This window comes from Podarcis bocagei (assembly GCF_964188305.1).
Source record: "Podarcis bocagei genome assembly, chromosome: 14".
Lineage (NCBI taxonomy): Eukaryota > Metazoa > Chordata > Lepidosauria > Squamata > Lacertidae > Podarcis > Podarcis bocagei.
In genome coordinates, this window is record NC_138139.1 from 40,686,793 (window position 1) to 40,705,892 (window position 19,100).

General features: G+C 45.4%; 1 protein-coding gene and 1 long non-coding RNA gene across 5 annotated transcripts in view; one reads left to right on the forward strand and one right to left on the reverse strand.

The window, feature by feature from the left end:
• Positions 1–19,100, reverse strand: part of SNX29 (sorting nexin 29) — a 238,673-nt gene that overhangs the window by 205,553 nt on the left and 14,020 nt on the right. For 3 of the 4 annotated variants that reach the window (XM_081169470.1, XM_081169471.1, XM_081169472.1), the window contains exons 4-11: positions 17,510–17,634; positions 15,652–15,832; positions 12,782–12,852; positions 11,846–12,094; positions 10,285–10,663; positions 7,289–7,407; positions 1,567–1,648; positions 943–1,025 (exon numbers count right to left, since the gene is read on the reverse strand). In XM_081169470.1, coding sequence (XP_081025596.1) covers positions 943–1,025; positions 1,567–1,648; positions 7,289–7,407; positions 10,285–10,663; positions 11,846–12,094; positions 12,782–12,852; positions 15,652–15,832; positions 17,510–17,634 — 1,289 coding nt within the window. The remainder of the gene's footprint in view (positions 1–942; positions 1,026–1,566; positions 1,649–7,288; positions 7,408–10,284; positions 10,664–11,845; positions 12,095–12,781; positions 12,853–15,651; positions 15,833–17,509; positions 17,635–19,100) is intronic. The other variant, XM_081169473.1, reaches the window with a different exon arrangement.
• LOC308573159 lies at positions 6,361–10,718 on the forward strand. The gene is made up of 3 exons (XR_014001976.1): positions 6,361–6,652; positions 8,974–9,031; positions 10,681–10,718. It is a non-coding gene; the product is annotated as an uncharacterized lncRNA (long non-coding RNA).

Sequence of the window (19,100 nt, forward strand, 5' to 3'; positions counted from 1 at the left end):
AGCCCTGTTCGCATCCTGAACAGAACACAAGACGTGACAGCGTGTCTGTGCATGCGCGGGTCGCATTTTGCCGCTTCCGTGCATGATGTCATTTCGACCGTCTGCGCATGCGCAAGCGGGGAAACCCAGAAGTAACGTGCTCCGTTACTTCCAGGTCGCCGCGGAGCGCAACCCGAAAGCACTCAACCTGAAGCGTATATATCCCGAGGTATGACGGTATTGTGAAATTGCTTCTGAGATTCTTCCTAGTAAGAGATTGTTATTTGTTGGCATCCATCAGTCTCGGAAGACAACAGAGGAGTTCACCTTTGGATGTGAAGTCAAATTCATTTCATTTATGAAGATTCCATAAACACAATAACTAATAATGGAATTAACAACAGACCGCTTTGGAGTAAAGCAGAGCTTTCCCCACCTCTTTCCCTGCTGATTGCACGTAGTTATACCTTGGGGGTCACAATAAGGGGGAGAAGATGCTGTATGCTTTCAAGGCACATCTAGCCAACATAGTGAAAGATTAACTGAGCCTTTCATCTGACCCTGCAATGCTCTTCTCAAGTTATAGGGGTTTTGCTTCCAATTTTTTGGGTTTTATATTCCTAATATTGTGTTTCACTTCCTACTGGGCTACCGATTTATAGCCCCAAAATTTGAATTAGCCCAGCCTACCCTAAACTGATGCCCTCCAGATGCTGTCAGGGTACAGCTCCAACCATCTCTATCCACTGGCCCTGCTGGCTGGGGCTGATGAGGGTTGCAGCTGAAAACAGCGTGGTGGGAGGCCACTACGCAGGGAGACGGCTGAATCAGTTCTATGAAACTGATAGGAACTCTTGCCAATGCTAGCCAGTGAACTGGAACTCATCCTGACAAAGCATTTGCTTGGATGGAATGGAAAGACAACAGCAGCAGCCTTCTGAATCCGGCTCAGCAGAGACTTACCAACAGTCATTGGTTCTGGCACAGTGGCCGAGGGTAGCAGATCATGCAGAGAGTTCTCTTTGACAGGGGGGCTCACTTCTTCCCTGATTTTAAAAAGAAAAAAAGGTAAACCTGAAAAAGAGCTTATGGAAGACATTTGAACTACAAGAACAAGACCATTTCAATGCTCAACTCTCATTCATTTTGATGGCACCATAATGACTAGTATTAGTTATCCATTACACACCACATTATCCGGATCCCCAGAAAATTGAGCTCCCTTGGCTTTACTCCTGACAGAGTCCCAGGCTCATGCACTAGCTCCCCTCTCCAGTTTCCTTCGTGAACTATTTGTTACTGCAAGGCATACCTTGCACACCTCATTTTGAAACACATTTCTCTGAGGGTTTGCAGGCATAAATGATGGTTTGCACTAATCAGTTGTTCCTTGGCTCAGATGCAACAGCAAACTATGGCTTGCATAAACAAAGTAAGTAAAGAAAGAGGAAGCACGCAAGCTTGAACCTCGAGCATAAACTGCCGAACCATGGCTTGCCATTACACACATACCAAGCTTTAGACAGGAAGAAAACAAAAAGTTGTATGGGCTTGTTTGAAAAGCAGAAAACTTAATCTGCCTTATACCTGCAATGTGAGTTGGCATTTCCACGAGTCAATTCTACTGAAAAATCAGCTGTTTCGTGCTCATCACCATTCTCCAGGTTACCTAAAAGAGCACATGGATAACACTGTTAGAAGAAAGATGACATAGGTCCTAGTTCAATGTTACTTTCTTCCAGGCACTGCTCCACTTTTGAAAGCAGCCTTGTTAATTTTCAGTCTCAGAATTCAGCTTTGTGAGAAATCCACTCAGGGACAATTTCATAGAGTGCAATGATACACTGAATTAAATATTGTAATCAAGGGAACCAGCCAGTATGGAGGCTGAAATCCACCGATTACTGGACATCTTTATTTAAGACTGACAGCCCGCTTGCCAAGAATCAGATCCCTACAAACCACACACTAAAGTGTGCAATGCTAGACTTAACTATTAAGCAGTTATAATTCACATTACGCAGTTCAATGGGACTTAAGAGTAACTTTATGAATTGGTAAAAGAAAAAGAAAAAGATTTGTAAAACATTTCTGCATTCTGCAACCTTTAAGTACAAGAATTCAGGAACCAGGACAGATTACAGAAATTAGGTATAGCACTACCTGTAATAAAACAGAGGTGTTATACGTTTCCGAGCACAATTCAAAGTGTTGGTGTTGACCTTTAAAGCCCTAAATGGCCTCTGCCCAGTATACCTGTAGGAGTGTCTCCACCCCCATTGTTCTGCCTGGACACTGAGGTCCAGCACCGAGGGCCTTCTAGCGGTTCCCTCATTGCGAGAAGCAAAGCTACAGGGAACTAGGCAGAGGGCCTTCTCGGTAGTGGCACCCGCCCTGTGGAACGCCCTCCCATCAGATGTCGAGGAAATAAACAACTACCTGACATTTAGAAGACATCTGAAGGCAGCCCTGTTCCAGGAAGTTTTTAATGTGTGACATTTTAATGTATTTTTAATCTTTCTAGGAAGCCGCCCAGAGTGGCTGGGGAAACCCAGCCAGATGGGCGGGGTACAAATAATAAATTATCATCATCATCATCATCATCATCATCATTATACAGTCACTTTGCAAAGCCCAAACACTAGTTGGTCCTCACATTGAATGAGATGTGGGTCACGGTCACTGCCAATTTACAGAAAAGTAACAGCGTCCTGCCCGGAGTGAACAACTTTTGGCAGACAAGCTAAAAATTGTGATTGCTAGGATCCCAGTTCCCACCCCACCCATCAGTGACAAGGTCAAGGGTAACTCCCCTGCCCCAACCTTAGAGGTGGAAAGGTGACAAGGGTTTGCTGGTTTGCTCACTATGTGGACCAAGGCCCTCTGGGAACTTCCACCCGCAGCAGCCAACCACTTCTGCCCCCAGCCTGACTTCCAACCTTAGAATCATGTTACTGGCAGGGCAGTCTGAGCCAACTCTGCAGCTCATGAAGACTTTCCAAAGCCACCATGGAAAGGAAAAATTGGCTCAAGCCACTCCCTACTAAACTAGGTCTCTTGCTTGTCCATTGAAGGAGAGAATTGCCGTATTTTTTTGCTCTATAAGACTCACTTTTTCCCTCCTAAAAAGTAGGGGGAAATGTGTGTGCGTCTTATGGAGTGAATGCAGGCTGTGCAGCTATCCCAGAAGCCAGAAAAGCAAGAGGGATTGCTGCTTTCACTGTGTAGCAATCCCTCTTGCTGTTCTGGCTTTTGAGATTCAGAATATTTTTTTTCTTCTTTTCCTCCTCCAAAAACTAGGTGCGTCTTGTGGTCTGGTGCGTCTTATACAGCGAAAAATATGGTATTATAGAACAATGGAGGAAAATCTGCATTCACTGTCCAGTCTTCAGGCTGGATATTGGTTTTGCCCTGGATGTTTAGACTCAGGAAAGGGAGACTACATCTGTCTTTGTCAAGGGACTAGGATTGGAACCCATTTAGAAGGAAACAGACTCACACCCATGTTACTAGAAGATATGCATCAATAGAAAGTACCGTATTTTTCGCTCTATAACACGCACCAGACCATAACACGCACGTAGTTTTTAGAGGAGGAAAACAAGGAAAAAAAATATTCTAAACGAAATAGTGGATATATGATTTTTGTGGTTCATGCTGTGGCCACAGACATGTGATCTGACAGTGAGTTTGGAGTAGCCCAATGCAAAAATCCTGAGGATCCATGTGGATCCATGCTTTGTAACCACGGAGGAGGGAAGGAAGGGCAACCATGTATCCTCTGCTCACGACTGCAGCAGATCTCCCCCGCCACCTGCAGGCATTTGCTCCATAACACGCACAGACATTTCCCCTTATTTTCTAGGAGGAAAAAAGTGAGTGTTATGGTGCAAAAAATACGGTAGTCTACAGTATGCAAGTAAAATTCAATTTATTGCTCTGCTCACTATCACCTCTGGCTCAGGCTCTGGCTGCCAGCTGGTGCTGGAAATTTGCCCAGCAAGAAATGTGGACCTTGGGCTGGAAAAAAAAGTTCGGGATGGTGGTATTTAAGGACTAAGGTACAGCTACAGATAATGAATTGTATCTACACTTTGTGCACACCTGTTGAAGTTGATGGGCAGGACTAACTTAGGTTCATTAAGTTCAGAGGGTTTGCTTAGTTGGGTATGACCCCATGCCTCTAAGCCATTATTTTTCAGCTCCCTCGGGATCAAAAACAGTCCTTTTCAAAGTTAGGTCTCCATCAAGCCATAACTGATCACCTGATCGGCTGTGCAAGAGGCAGGAGAAAAGAAAAAAAGAAGAAATGGGGAGGGGAGGAGGGAATTTGACCGCCAGACAGGTGATTGACAGCATAGCGTCCTAAAGCAACAATTTGAAAAGTCTCTCCCCCCCCCCCCCTTTTGCATTCAATGGGACAAGATCGCTTAGCAGGGCATTTCCAGAGGCCAGTTCAAGCTGTGCATCACTCTTCTTTCAATCTCTAAAGGAACTCTTGCCATTTGTCATTGTCTCGCTGGCTTCTCAAGTGTTGATGTGTGTTGAAAAAAAGATGCCGAAACAACAAATGCAAAGGACAGGTCCTTGCGCTGTGTCCCGTCTGCACTCAGAGAGAGAAGGAAGGTGGTCCGGGCACTTGAATAGCTGCAGCTTGCCTTGCTAGCCCCAGAGAGCTGCTTCTTGCTAGGATTTTCCTCCCCTCGAAAAGCCTTTGATAACAAGACTCCAGTGCTCTACCATAAGGGTTTATCTGTATTGGGGGGGGGGTTTCGAGGGAGGGCAGAATATCGATATGAATTGCATGGGCACATGAACCCATTTCAGCCTTTAATGGAAAGGTATGCATTCCATTTGGCACCTGACAATGGCTTTTTAAAAGAGAGGCTTTGATCAATTGTATGCAAGCCTTTCAACTATTTATACCATGCTGCAGAGTTAAATCTGCAGGAGGGCACTGGATGCAGTGGTTAACCCTTTCAGGTCTTTTTTACTGATAGCTGCCAAAGAGAAAAACACAAAAGGGCACCATCTACCCAAAAGAGACCCAGGGAGATGAATGCAAGTTGCACAAAAGCTCAAATTTTCATTCTATGTGATGATTTACAAGTGACTGTCAATCTTCAGGCTTGGCACCTCTCTTTCTGTTCAGCGATGAACTATATTTTCCTTGTCAGCCATATTTTTCATGTTAGCTATTTGCACAGGACACCCTCCTTCTATTAATAAATTACTCCGAGGTCTAGTGGAATGTCAGCAGCCTTTGACTTCTTATTGTACAGGCTTTTTCAGTTGCTCACTTAGCTGAACAGACAAGCTCTTGAAAGAAACCAACTTCCCCACACTACCTTTGAGGGGATTAAAAATGTTTGAACTATAGTGAAAAGGACCGAGACAACCTATTAATGGAGAATACGAGCAAGTGAGCCAAATAAATTGATGGAGAAATGGGCATATTTTTTTCCTGACGTAGTGGAAGAGCGAGTACAATGATAATGTATAGCCATATGTTTTCAGTTGATTGTGATGTGTATTTTTAAGCAGGGGTTTTATTTACTGTGTTGCAAGTAAACTTCTTAATGCAAATTTGTTATAAACAACAATAATAGCAATAACAATACTACATTTCCCTCTCCACTACAAACATACAGAAGGCTCACTAGGCAAGGGGAGAGAGAAGTGTCAAAGAAATGTTGAAAAGGGTCAAAAACACTACCAAGCTGGAGTTCCCACGAGTGAAAGGAAAATATGAAGAAGAGCTGCGGAAGGGACATGGAAGAGATTTGAAGGCCTCGGACATAAGATCACCAGGTTAATGTGCCAGACTAATGGGATAAAAAGGACTGACAATCCCGGGACCGGGGGGAGGGGACGCTGGAAGAAGATTGGATTGTTTTTCCCCCCTCTTTTTTATCATTAGAAATGTTTTATGAACGTTGGAAAAATGTTGAAATGAAACTACTTGGCTCTTGTAAAAATGTTTAAAGAATTAGGTAAAAAGGTAATGGTTATGAGAAGCTGGTAAAAATAAGATTTAAGTTTTAAGGTTTTATATAAGATGAGATGAAAATAGAGTAAGGTAAAGTAATGACAGAATATTATGAATTATGGAAAGGATTTGCTGTGACAATTATTAATTAAGATACAAGAGATGGGAGGAGGAGGAGGTCATGGAAAGAAGGTAATGAAAGTGGAGAATCTGAAAAGGATGGTTTTTTTATTTTTATTTTTCTGCTGTTGTCTTTTTTTGTAATTTTGTCTTTTTTTTCTTTGTAATTTTTTTAAAAAAATCTTTTTTCAATAAATATCATAAAAAAGAGAAGTGTCAAAGAAAAAAATACTTCCTTGCATGCCTCCTTTAAAATAGCCCAATATTTTGTGTTATAAGTCACTCACCCTCCATGCATTTCAGTTACCGTATTTTTCGCTTCATAAGACACACTTTTTTCCTCCTAAAATGTAAGAGGAGATGCCTGTGTGTCTTATGGAGCGAATGTGTGGTCGTTTCGTTGGCTCCCTTTCTGGCCCGGCCCCTTGCCCAGGCCTCCATTGTTGAATGTTCTGCAGACGGAGGCTGTTTGCTTCCCCAGCGACATGTGACTGGCTGATTAGATTATCAGTCTGGAAACTGTAGAAACGGCTCCCTTTCCTTTCCTAAAGAAGCTGCAGAACTGTCAGTTGAACCCCATAAAAACAGGATTTTTTCGCTTTGCAAAGTAAGCTCAACAACTTTGAGCTGATCCTCAAAAAAAATGGGCTTTTCCCCTTTGCAAAAGAAGCTGCACAACTGTGAGCTGATCCCCCCCAAAAGCGGGGCTTTCCCCTTTCCTCCTCTAAGCCCTAAACGGCCTCGGCCCAGTATACCTGAAGGAGCGTCTCCACCCCCATCGCTCTGCCCGGACGCTGAGGTCCAGCGCCAAGGGCCTTCTGGTGGCTCCCTCATTGCAAGAAGCAAAGCTACAGGGAACCAGGCAGAGGGCCTTCTCCGTAGTGGCACCCGCCCTGTGGAATGCCCTCCCATCAGATGTCAAAGAGATAAACAACTACCTGACATTCAGAAGACATCTTAAGGCAGCCCTGTTCAGGGAAGTTTTTAATGTGTGATATCTTAGTGTATTTTTTGTCTTTGTGGAAGCCGCCCAGAGTGGCTGGGGAAACCCAGCCAGATGGGCAGGGTACAAATAATATATTATTATTATTATCATTATAAAAACTAGGTGCGTCTTATGGAGCAAAAAATACAACACTTGTTTCAGACAGTCTTTGAACTTGGCTGCAAAGATATCAACTGTTAACAATAGATACTCACCAGTCTGGGAGAAAGAGCCTACAGCACTGACAGGGAACAACTCATCAGAATCATCATTCAGGACTTGCAGAGGAGACCAGGCAGAAACCAGCGAGTTGCTTGTGACACCCTCGGACGGTCTAAATAACAACCACATTTTTCAAAAAACAAAAATTGTGTATAACATCATGCTTTTACTGGAACACAGCCTTTCTACGAAAACAAAAAGTGTGTTCAAAATGCAAACTGTGTCATCCATTTCTGATGGGTCGACTACAGGGCTGGAAGGAGTTCTCAGGTTGTACAAATATTTGGTTGCATAAAGTAATGTTTATTCTCATTTCTGAGAAACTGACTTATAAATTAAGAGTGTCTCGGGGTGCAGCTAAACCTATGTAAACCCCCCCTAATTTGGCAGCCATTTTTTACATATATGACAGGCCAATCATGTGGACGGCAAGTCCCAATGAAACGTGGCTTTATTTGATTTCATAACGTTTGCTTTGCATTCTCTCTGTATTAGGTTGGGTTTTGTTGTAACATCCAACGCATTGTGCAGTCTCTTGAAAATGTACTTTAGTTTTATGGCTGAGAACCCGGTTGTCGTTGTTTTGTACTCCCCCACCCCCGACACACTTCTGTTTTTATTTATTTCTTACTAGATTGTTACTTTAACTTCATAATTTTGTCTTGAAAATAAAAAGTAAGTGTGTTCAAAGCAGCTCGCAAGATACAAAAGTATGTATCAACATCCATGAACATTTTGGTAAATGTGTCTGGTCAGCTATCCCAACTTTTGCTATTTTTATTTATTTACTGTTCTCTTATAGCCACTACATTCATATCCCTATGGTTCTCCTCTCCTCATTTTACCCTGACAACAACCCTGTGAGGTAGATTAGGCGAGGGACTGTGACTGGCCAAAGGTCACTCAGCGAGCTTCACGGCTAGGCAGGGATTTGAATCCTGGTTTCCCAGGTCCTAGGCCAACGCTCTGACCACTACACCACACTGCTTGCCCAAAGCAAGAAGCAGCAGACTCTGCACAAACACCCAGTACCAGGCAAACACTCTCTATGGCTGTTGTGACATGAGAGGTTTGAATACAGACACAGAGGGCATGGGTTCAGCTCCATCATTAGCATCACCTACAGAAGCACCAGATCTGGACCTTGACACTAAGCATGAATCCAGAAGATTCATCTATCAATCACTTCACATCCAAAAATTTCAAGGCAAGGCAAAAATAAAAAATAAAAATCTGCAAAACAACATCAGGTTGTGAACACAGTACGGGGTACATTTTTAAAGCCCAGAAGTTGATATGGCACATGGGGTGAGATCATCCTTCCAAGAAGGCTTCCCAAAATAAGAAAGTCTTCAACACGAGGGCAAAATAAAAAAACCGGTCAGCCCCCCCCTGTCTAATCTGGATAGGGAATGACTCCAATGGGGTATCATTCACCACAGTGTAATCATGTACCGCCTTCTCACATGAAGATAATATATTCAATTTTAATGAATTGTTTTCTGCAGCTTTTAAAAAAAACAACTACAATAAAGCACAATTTAAAAAATCTGCTATGTATGATTGGAACCCTTTCGTGTGCTGCTGGGGGTACGCATTCCGCACTTTGGGAAACACTGATCTAGGGTGATTGTAAAGTGTCTTGAGTTTCCACTAATAATAAGGGGTTTTGTTGCAGGAAACGTCTAACCCAAATCCAAAGGCAGCTCTGCAAGCTCTTCAGGTAAATGTACCAAGTGATTTCTTCCGAGATCAGGTCTCGCTGAAGATCCAAACTGCCCCCCTGTGGCAGAACTGCCTGTATTTCACTACAGTTTGCATCAAGCTCCATCTGGCATCTGAGCTGGCCAGTTTCTTCAGTGGATATACATGGGTCCCTGCCCATCATTCCCCTGCACTGGCTATCTGCTCTTAGCCGCTGCTTCTTCCAAACTTGACTGTGGAGCTTCTCTTCACCTGGACTGGACAAGGGCTAGCACTGCACTGGGTTAACGCAATGCTGTGGCAGCTGAATGCATACTGTACAGTCCTTTGCTCACATGCTTCCTTTGTGGCTCAGTCGTTGGGCACTTGCTTTGGTTGCAAAAGGTCCTAGGATCAATCCCCAGGGGGAGCTAGGAGCTGACTAAAACCCAGGAGATCCACTACCAGTCATTCTGTCTGTAGACCAGTGTTTTCAAAACCTGGGTCTCCGGCTGCCTTTGGGCTACAATTGCTATCATCACGGACCACGGGGCCTGCTAGCTAGGAATGATGAGAGTTGTACACAGCTGGAGACTCAAGTTTGGGAAACACTGGGATAGACAATACTGACCTGGATGGACCAGCAGCCTGACTCTGTAGCAGGCAGCCTCCTAGATCTTTAAGAAGGATGATTGCCTCCTAGATAAATATGTTCTCGTGCATGCACAAACACACACACACAGAGAGAGAAAGAGGGAGCTGCTGTTTTTCAAAGTCCAAGAAGATTCATGACAAACTTGGCCAGGGCAGGACAGGTAGCAAGAAGGACTCTGCCACCCGGTTCAGAAAGCGGTGAGAATTAAATCCCCCAAAGATCAAGGGGTGGGGCAGCTTTTTCAGCCCAAGGGCTGCATTCCCTTTTGGGCAGCCTTCCAGGTGTGGGGCAGAGCCAGAGGCAAAAGCAGATGGAGCCACAAGCGCCATTTTTTCCTTTGTACAGTAATTTCTAGCCTCGCACACCCATCTCTAGCCTCCATTCAGGCAAATTAGGGCCAGAATCGGAGTTCAAGGACACCTTCAAGCCAAGAAAAAACACTTGGGAGTTCAAAGCAGGGCCAGGGTGGGGAGTAGCCTGGGGAAAGGGGTACGAGGGCCATAGAGAGAGACTTGCGAGTGTGGAATTTGGCCCCCAAACCTGCTGGAGATAAAAGCCATGCGAGACAAAACAACCCCTGAATCTCTCGAGTTTGCCTTTTAATTAACATAGGGAAACGCCACATGTCTTGGGACACTGCAGAATACTCACTTTCCACAAGACTCTGTGTCTTCTGCCATGCAGCGGTTTCCTAAAATTTTGCCGTACGCATCGTCATTTTCATCCACATCTTCATCGTCTATACTTTTCACATCCAACTTTGGGAAGCCACAGTCCCCATTGAGATATACAGAATCATTTTTCAACAAAGGCACACTTTGGTCCCCGCTCAGTTTAGCTAGCATCTCTCCGGGACCAGGGGGAGAAGCTACGTAGGGTGAAAACCTGTCCAAGTTTTCTTCGGAGCTTTCCCCTGCAACAATTCCCCTTAAGACATCCCCCGGGTTTTGTTCATCTTCCTCATCATCAAACAAAATGATATTTGTGACTTTCTTCTTTTTCTTCATCCGATCTTTTCTGCATTTTAAATCTGCAGGAGAGAGAGAGAGAGAGATGAACACAGAAGATTTCAAAACACACAGCCTATAGGAAAAGTGGTTTTGTTATTTTAGAAAGCTTATTCTAATTTTACAGGGTAGCATATATGCAACGGGGGGGGGGGGGGAAGAGTGTGAACTAATAGTTTTTCAGGATTCTAATAATAGAACTGTAGAGTTGAGAGGGACCACGAGAGTCATCTAGTCCAACTCCCTGCAATGCAGGAACCTTTCACCCCATGTGGGGCTCAAACCCACAGTCCTGAGATTAGGAGTCTCATGCTCTACCAACTGAGCTACCGTAATCATTATGCCTAAGCCCAGCTTATTTCTAGAATCAAGATTTTACAGCATGTCATTTGAAACCATGGTTTTGTGATAGCCATGGTTTGTGATAGCCATGGTTTGTGATAGCCGTGGTTTTAAAATTCCAAACTTGGTTTGAATTTGCAAATGTATAGGTGAACTGTAACTTAAGCGCTACTTTTGCGTTTTCCAGAGGTGAAGCAAATTGTTGGAATTTTGTCAGTTCAGACATCATGCCAAATTATGAGCTTTTAAAAGGTGGCTTTGCATAGCTGTAGAATGGAAGCCAATTTCTTATGAATTTATTCTTCACGTTATTGCTACGGCTCATATGGATTCCCGACGGCAAACTACAACAATGTAGCAGCTTGTCGTTCTTAACTTTACAGCGAGAACCCTCGACCTAGTTGCCGTCTCTTGCATGCCTTTTCCCCTTGATACAGACAGAAAGTCTACAACTTAACTGGCCTATCGTGTGTTTATCGGAATGTGTTAGCTGCATGATGAATCTTTATTTATTGCATTTACATCCCACCTTTCCTCCAAAGAACTCAAGGCAGGGCATATGGTTCTTCCTCCTCCCCATTACCCCCATAACAACCCTGTGAGGTAGGTTAGGCTAAGAATTAGTGACTGACTCCAGGTCACTCTGTAAGTTTCGTGGCCGAGTGGGGTTTTGAACCCTGGTCTCCCATGTCCTAGTCCTGCTCTCTAACCATTGCATCATACCATGCAGAAGCAAACAACTGCCTAGGAGATAAGGTATGAGTGGAAAACCTCCCAATGTTCAAAATCACAGCTACCATCTAAAACAAGCCTCTTTCCTTGCAGGCTACCTCTGTCAATGCAGTCGGCTCAGTAAGACTTACCACCGCTAAGACTCTTCGATAAAATGGGCAAGGGGTCGGCATCTTGATCTGATTTGATTAAGATCGAAACAGGAGAGGACGCTGTGATTTCTCTGAGGAGGCTGCTAACTCCTTGAGTAGATTCCTTCAACAACGAGGTCACATTCTGTGTGGATTCTTTGAGAAGGTCAGAGACTGTGGGAGGGCACTTGCTTTGCCCATTCAAATCCTTGTTATCAATGTTGATTGCAAAAAGAATAGAATGCAGCCCTTTATATAAAAGCAAAAAAAGGAAATGCAATGTAACTCAGTGGACAAATTTACAAAAAAATATTTATTTCATAAAATGTACATACTGCTTGATTGTAAAAAAAACCTCAAAGCAGTTCACAAAAAGAAAAGAAAGACCATTATAAGGCTACCTGATCCTTTTAATTTCCCCTCTGTTGCCCAGCAAGGGCACTACAATCAGCTAATGCAACCCAGTTAGTTTTGCTACAATCTGATGATTATCAGCTTGTGGTAACACGGGTGAGGGATTTTTCACTGGCTGCATTAGTCGTGGGCAATGTTCTCCCTGCTGAAATATGGGAGGGTCCCATCAGCATTGGCATTCCACCAGCTCCTGAAGACACAACTGTTTAGGCAAGCGTTCCCCTGAAAGGAACTTGTGATTTTACTGTTTAAACCGTGGGGTGGGGTTAAACTGTTTTTAACTGTCATGCTTATTAACTGCTTGTTTTAACTGAGATTGGAACTGTCGTTGGGCATATCAACTGTGTATTGATTTTATAGATGTAACCTGCTTAGAAGCCATTTTGGCACGGAAGCAGCATATAAATAAATTCATTTCTTCCTATCAGTACCAAAAACGTTACCCAGCATTGTGTGTTTAAAACATTTCTAGTCCAGTCTTCACCACAAACTGCCCCACAGATTAGACTGGATGATACATACCAGCCGCCATGGTGGGAATCATACTAGAGCGCTCTTCATCCATCATGAAGGACCAGTCTTCGTAGAAGACACTAGATGTTAAAAAAAGAAGAAGGCAGGAGAAAAAGGTAAACAAATCTACACATACGGAAGAGGCTGTGGTTCTTACTAACTTCCTTTTGGATGGGGACAGGAGAGGCGCTACACTACTTCTATAAACTGAAAGAGAGCAGAAAAGTGGCAGATGTGTTGCCCATGACACTTTTATGATCTAAAAAAAAAAGTCAGACTTTTTTTACTACTCTCTTCCAACTCTCAAGACACAGATCAGATAACCAAGACTGCACTGTGGGAGAGGGAAGCCAGCCTCAGTTTAGAGAAAAGGCCATAACTCAGTTATGGACAAAGTACTCCTCAATAGTAATGATCTATAGTACTTTGTAAGCTGCTGAGGCTTAACATTGCAGAGTGCATTTTTAAAAGCTCAGGGACTGGCTTTCTCCAACATCCCATTAAAACTACTATAAAGGCTGTGTATAAAGAACCCGCCAACCTATACCCACTACCACCCTCTACAATGCTAACAGCCACAGCAATAGCCAAACACCAAACACAACAGGGTGACCAAACCTCATAGCCATCAGTCCCTCAACCCAACCCCATGCATTACTCATCTACTTCCCAACCTTGCGTTATGCCCAGACCAGCCACTCTATACAGGAGTTTCCCAACAGGTGGCTTTCCTGATGTTGTTGGACTACAGTTCCCACAAGTCCCAACCAGCATGGCCAATGGTGGTGGATGATGGGAGCTGTGGTCTAAAACATCCAGAGGGCACCAGGATGAAGAAGACTGCACTAGATGATATGTTAACCAAGGGAGCGAAGGGTTAAGGCATAGGTAAACTCTGATCTACAGAGACCTTAGCTGTGTTATGAGGATTAGAGTCTGCATCCTGAAAAAATAGAGCTAATGGAGACTTTTCTTTGCACAGTAAACAGAACTCTCTCATGCACAATCTTCCATGGAAGATAAGTGAGCTAGAGAAGGCCAGATGCAGCTATCAGTCTAATAAGCCATGGATTATGAGACCTGAGAGACAGCCTCCATCCCCACACTTGCCTTCAGGGCAGCAGGTGAACAGAATGCAATGGGAAACCATGGTTTAACGACGCACCGAGTCAGGAGGTCAAGGGGAGGGATGGCGACAGAGCGCATGGGCACAAGGCTAATTCTCCACCTAATAAACCATGATTTATCAGACAATTGCACTTAAACCAAGTCAATATGTACGGGAGCATGTGGAAGATTGAGCAGGGTGGGTGGGTTGGTGTGAAATGATATAGGCCAAGGCTGATACACAGTGACTTGCCTAAGGTCAGTATCTGTTTGTGGTTTTATTCATACAGCCTCTTGGGTACCTTAAAACAAAATTGGCAGTGACTGAAGACTCATACAAAATTGTTATATACCCCAATGCATTTGGAATCATTCCTATCTATCTATCTATCTATCTATCTACCGTATTTTGCGCCCCATAAGACGCTCCGGCCCATAAGACGCACCTAGTTTTTTGGGGGGGAAATAAAGGGAAAAAATTATTTCCCCCCCAGGCGCGGGGCTGGGGCAGCCCGAGCTTCCCCCGACCCCAGCCCCCAAACAGGCAGCTCTCTGCAAGCCGTGGGAGCCCAGCGGTGGTTCCCGCTGCTTGAGGAGAGATCCGCGAAGCCTGCACGTGCTGGGATCAGCGCTTGCAGGCTTCGGGATGCCTGCAACTCTCCCCAAGCAGTGGGAACGTTCCCGCTGCTTGGGGAGAGATCCGCGAAGCCTGCGCGTGCTGGGATCAGCGCGCGCAGGCTTCGGGATGCCTGCAACTCTCCCCAAGCAGTGGGAACGTTCCCTGCTGCTTGGGGAGAGATCCGCGAAGCCTGCGCGTGCTGGGATCAGCGCGCGCAGGCTTCGGGATGCCTGCAACTCCCCCCAAGCAGTGGGAACGTTCCCGCTGCTTGGGGAGAGATCCGCGAAGCCTGCGCGTGCTGGGATCAGCGCGCGCAGGCTTCGGGATGCCTGCAACTCTCCCCAAGCAGCGGGAACGTTCCCGCTGCTTGGGGAGAGATCCGCGAAGCCTGCACGTGCTGGGATCAGCGCTTGCAGGCTTCGGGATGCCTGCAACTCTCCCCAAGCAGTGGGAACGTTCCCGCTGCTTGGGGAGAGATCCGCGAAGCCTGCACGTGCTGGGATCAGCGCTTGCAGGCTTCGGGATGCCGGCAACTCTCCCCAAGCAGTGGGAACGTTCCCGCTGCTTGGGGAGAGATCCGCGAAGCCTGCGCGTGCTGGGATCAGCGCGCGCAGGCTTCGGGATGCCTGCAACTCTCCCCAAGCAGTGGGAACGTTCCCGCTGCTTGGGGAGAGATCCGCGAAGCCTGCACGTGCTGGGATCAGCGCTTGCAGGCTTCGGGATGCCGGCAACTCTCCCCAAGCAGTGGGAACGTTCCCGCTGCTTGAGGAGAGGTCCGCGAAGCCTGGAGAGCGAGAGGGGTCGGTGCGCACCTACCGCTCTCGCTCTCCAGGCTTCAGCGAAAGCCTGCATTCGCCCCATAAGACGCACCCACATTTCCCCTTCATTTTTGGAGGGGAAAAAGTGCGTCTTATAGGGCGAAAAATACGGTATCTATCTATCTATCATCTTCTGCTGCAGCAAAATTGCCTATAATTGCAAATTACTTAAATTATGACCAAACACTTCGCTGTTTAATATCAAATTAGCACGTCATCTGTCCATGCCATAAATAGAAATTTTAGCCTGTTGCTGCAGTTTCAGGCGGCTCATCAGGAAGCCTCTGCCAGTAGAAATTTACCTGTCGGGAAAAGGGTCAAAAAAGGGAAGTTACCTCAGCCTGCTTTTATCTGCAAGCAGCATGTGAAAGTATCTTTCTAAGGAATGTTCATTCAGTGCACAGCGCAGCCAAGCACGACCTCTGCCAACGTCTGTGGTAATATTCCTCAGGGAGTAGAAACGCTGCAGCTCATGTTTATTTAGAACCTCTTTCACATAGTACCAGAACACCGGCTCTGAAAAAGTATGAATTCATAGGCACACATAAGGTCATCTGAAATCTTATCGGCCAAAATCCCAGGAGACAGAGAAGTACTGCCTTCGTCAGCTCCACAATTCAGATGGAAGGGGGCCATTTTCCAACAAAGCACGAACAATAAATTAGCTCCAGTTCCCCTTCAGCTCACCCAGAGAAGACATCCTGGTTTCTTCAACCATGCTTTCCCATGATATTCAAACTAGGATCCTGGTTAAAGGGCTCCCTACAAACCAGGGTTGGAAGCCTGGATCCTGATTTGCAGGAAGTGCCAAAACCACAGGTGCCTGGTTAGAACATCACAGGATGGGAAACAGTGGCTAAGGAACCAGGAAGTCTCCTCTGCAGCTGGAAAATGAAGAAAAATAGGGGGGGGGGATACATAAACTCGTTGCAGATTCACACAAACCATGTTGTTGTTTTCAAGTGGCCTCATTGCATCTGAACTGAGCCTCATAACCCTGGTGACAATTCCCAAATAATCATTATTTCAAGTCACACTTTTTAATCTTCGGCCAATTGCACGCAGGGTAATTAAAGCAACAAGCTGCCCATTCTGTTCTTGAAAATGCTAGCTGAATGCTTTGAAAGCAGTTTTCCAGCTGGTTGATAATGTAACCACATACTGTATCTTCTTGAATGGAAATAGCTTTGAAGCGATTCACAAGCTATCCCTACAGAATTGAGTTTTTACCGCCAGACCTAATCTCCTGTGTTGATAGGTCATCATACTCACCGTTTAATTAGCATAGCCTAGCCAAACTTGTAGCACAATCCAATGCAGATCTAAGTCCCACTGTGTTCAAGAGGGTTTCCTCCCAGGCAAGTATGCTTAGGGGAGAACATTTCTGCTCCTGATTTAGGGGGAATTTTAATTAACAGAGACGTTTAAGGATAAGTGCCTGTTCTTTAAGTAGAGTATTAAAAACAGATTCCAAGGAATTGAAAAGCTTGATAATGGGTAAAGAGATTATAAAAGCTTTTGCTTTCCAAGTCATCTATTTAGCAAACCCTCTTCAGACTGTTATGATGAGACCAGCCTAGCCTACCATTTGCCTCAGCATCACATGTACATATTAAAAAACTACATTATCCTGCCTCAAACCATTGTTCTACTTTGCTCAGCATTGTCTAAACTGACTGGCAGCAACTCTCCAGTGTTTATCTCTGTTAAGTAGGGGGAGGGGGGGAATAAGAATGATATGTTTCTGGATAATATGTTTTGTTTTAATTTTGAATAAAAAAAGTTATTAAAAAAAATAAAATAAAAGTAGGATATATGTGGATCGGCTCAAAATAATGCATGCAGCCCACCACAAAAAATGGTGGCTGTGCACACACCATACATTTAAAGGACCCACTCTACCCCCAGGAAATAACCCTGGAAACTGTAATTTGTCAAATGTCCTGGGAATTGTAGCTCTGGGAGGTGTAAACTACAGTTCCCATGATTCCTTGGGGGAAGTCATGTGCTGTAAATGTATGGTGCGTTTGAAGCAGCAGAGACCCAAACTAATAAGAATTGTCGTTTCTCTTCCATTCCAGCAGCATTATTGAAATCTCATGTGTTGCCAGCTGTTTACATGCAAGACAGACTGTTTAAACTTATCAAAAAGAAAAAAGAAGAAGAGCTGAGCGCCTTGGAAGCCCAAATTACCCATTTCAGCTTTACTGGAGAAGCCTGCTGCCTGCTTGATAGCTGCTGCTGTTAAGGCTAATCCCCGGGTCCTCTTCAAGCCATGCTGAAGCACAGATTCGAACTGAGCACAGAGACATGTAACTCTGCAAAACAGACAAAGCTTAATAAGAAGCACCGTAGGAAAGGGAGAAGGGGAGAAACAAGATTTAAAGGCACCATCCACCTCCCAGCTTAAGTCAATGCAAGACGGTAACGATACCCCGGTTTAGCACAGAAACCTATTTCACTGATTGCTGCAATCAGGCCTCAAAACCTGCTGGTTCCTGCTACTCATCCGCAGGTCAAGGTCAAAAGAGGCTTCCTAGCCACTTTACTCAGCAAAACGGGGAAGGCTGGGAAAGCAGAAGGAATGGGAGCCAAAGCCGAGGCAGAGACCCAATCACAGAAACAGACACACTCAGTTCACAGGTCCTACGGCACAAATTTCGGGGTTGGGTGGAAGAAATGGTAAAGAGGTGCACAAGATTCAGGGGCAACTGGTGGATTCCACTGTTAACCCGTGGAATGCATTGCCACAAGATGTGGTGATGGTCAACAACTTAGGTGGCTTAGGGTTAGACAAAGTCATGGAGGGTAAGACATTGGTCTGCTCATCACAATGACTACAGGCTGTCTCCAGAGGCAGCATGCCTAAAGATTTGTTCTTGGCTCCAGCTTGTGGTTGGTGAGGAGAGAGCTGAACCACAAGCCCTGGTTCGGAAGACACACTAAGCCACACAGACATAAGTAAAGGTAAAGGGACCCCTGACCATTAGGTCCAGTCGTGGCCGACTCTGGGGTTGCGGCGCTCATCTCGCTTTATTGGCCGAGGGAGCCGGGGTACGGCTTCTGGGTCATGTGGCCAGCATGACTAAGCCGCTTCTGGCGAACCAGAGCAGCGCATGGAAACGGTGTTTACCTTCCCGCCGGAGCGGTACCTATTTATCTACTTGCAGTTTGACGTGCTTTTGAACTGCTAGGTTGGCAGGAGCTGCGACCGAGCAGCAGGAGCTCGCACCGCCGCGGGGATTCCAACTGCCGACCTTCTGATCGGCAAGTCCTAGGCTCTGTGGTTTAACCCACAGCGCCACCCGCGTTCCCAAGCCACACAGAGATAGGGTGCAGCAAATAAGGGCCAGGGAGGAGTAAAGAAGCTGTGAGTGCCCATTACTGACTAGGGTTTCATTTAGATCGCACATAATCCCTGCTATGAAACAGCCACACTGGTTGCCAGTTCATTTCCAGGCCTCATTTAAGGTGCTCATGTTAGTACTAAAATCTCTAAATGACTCAGGTGCCAAATAGCATCTACTTCCCCACAGACATCCTTGGGCATTAAGATAGGCAAAGGGAGGCTTCTTGGTAGCTCCACCACCCTCAGAGGTTCGGGTGGAGGTGGCCCAGGAGAAGCCATTCTCTGGCACCCCCAAGTTGTGGAACTCCCTCCCCAACACCTGGAATCTTCCTTAGAAAGCTTTCGGCCGGGGGGCCACTAGGGGGCGCATTGGAAGATGGCTGACAATAACATCTCTCCGACCCACACGAGGTAATTTGGAGGCTATGATGGGGG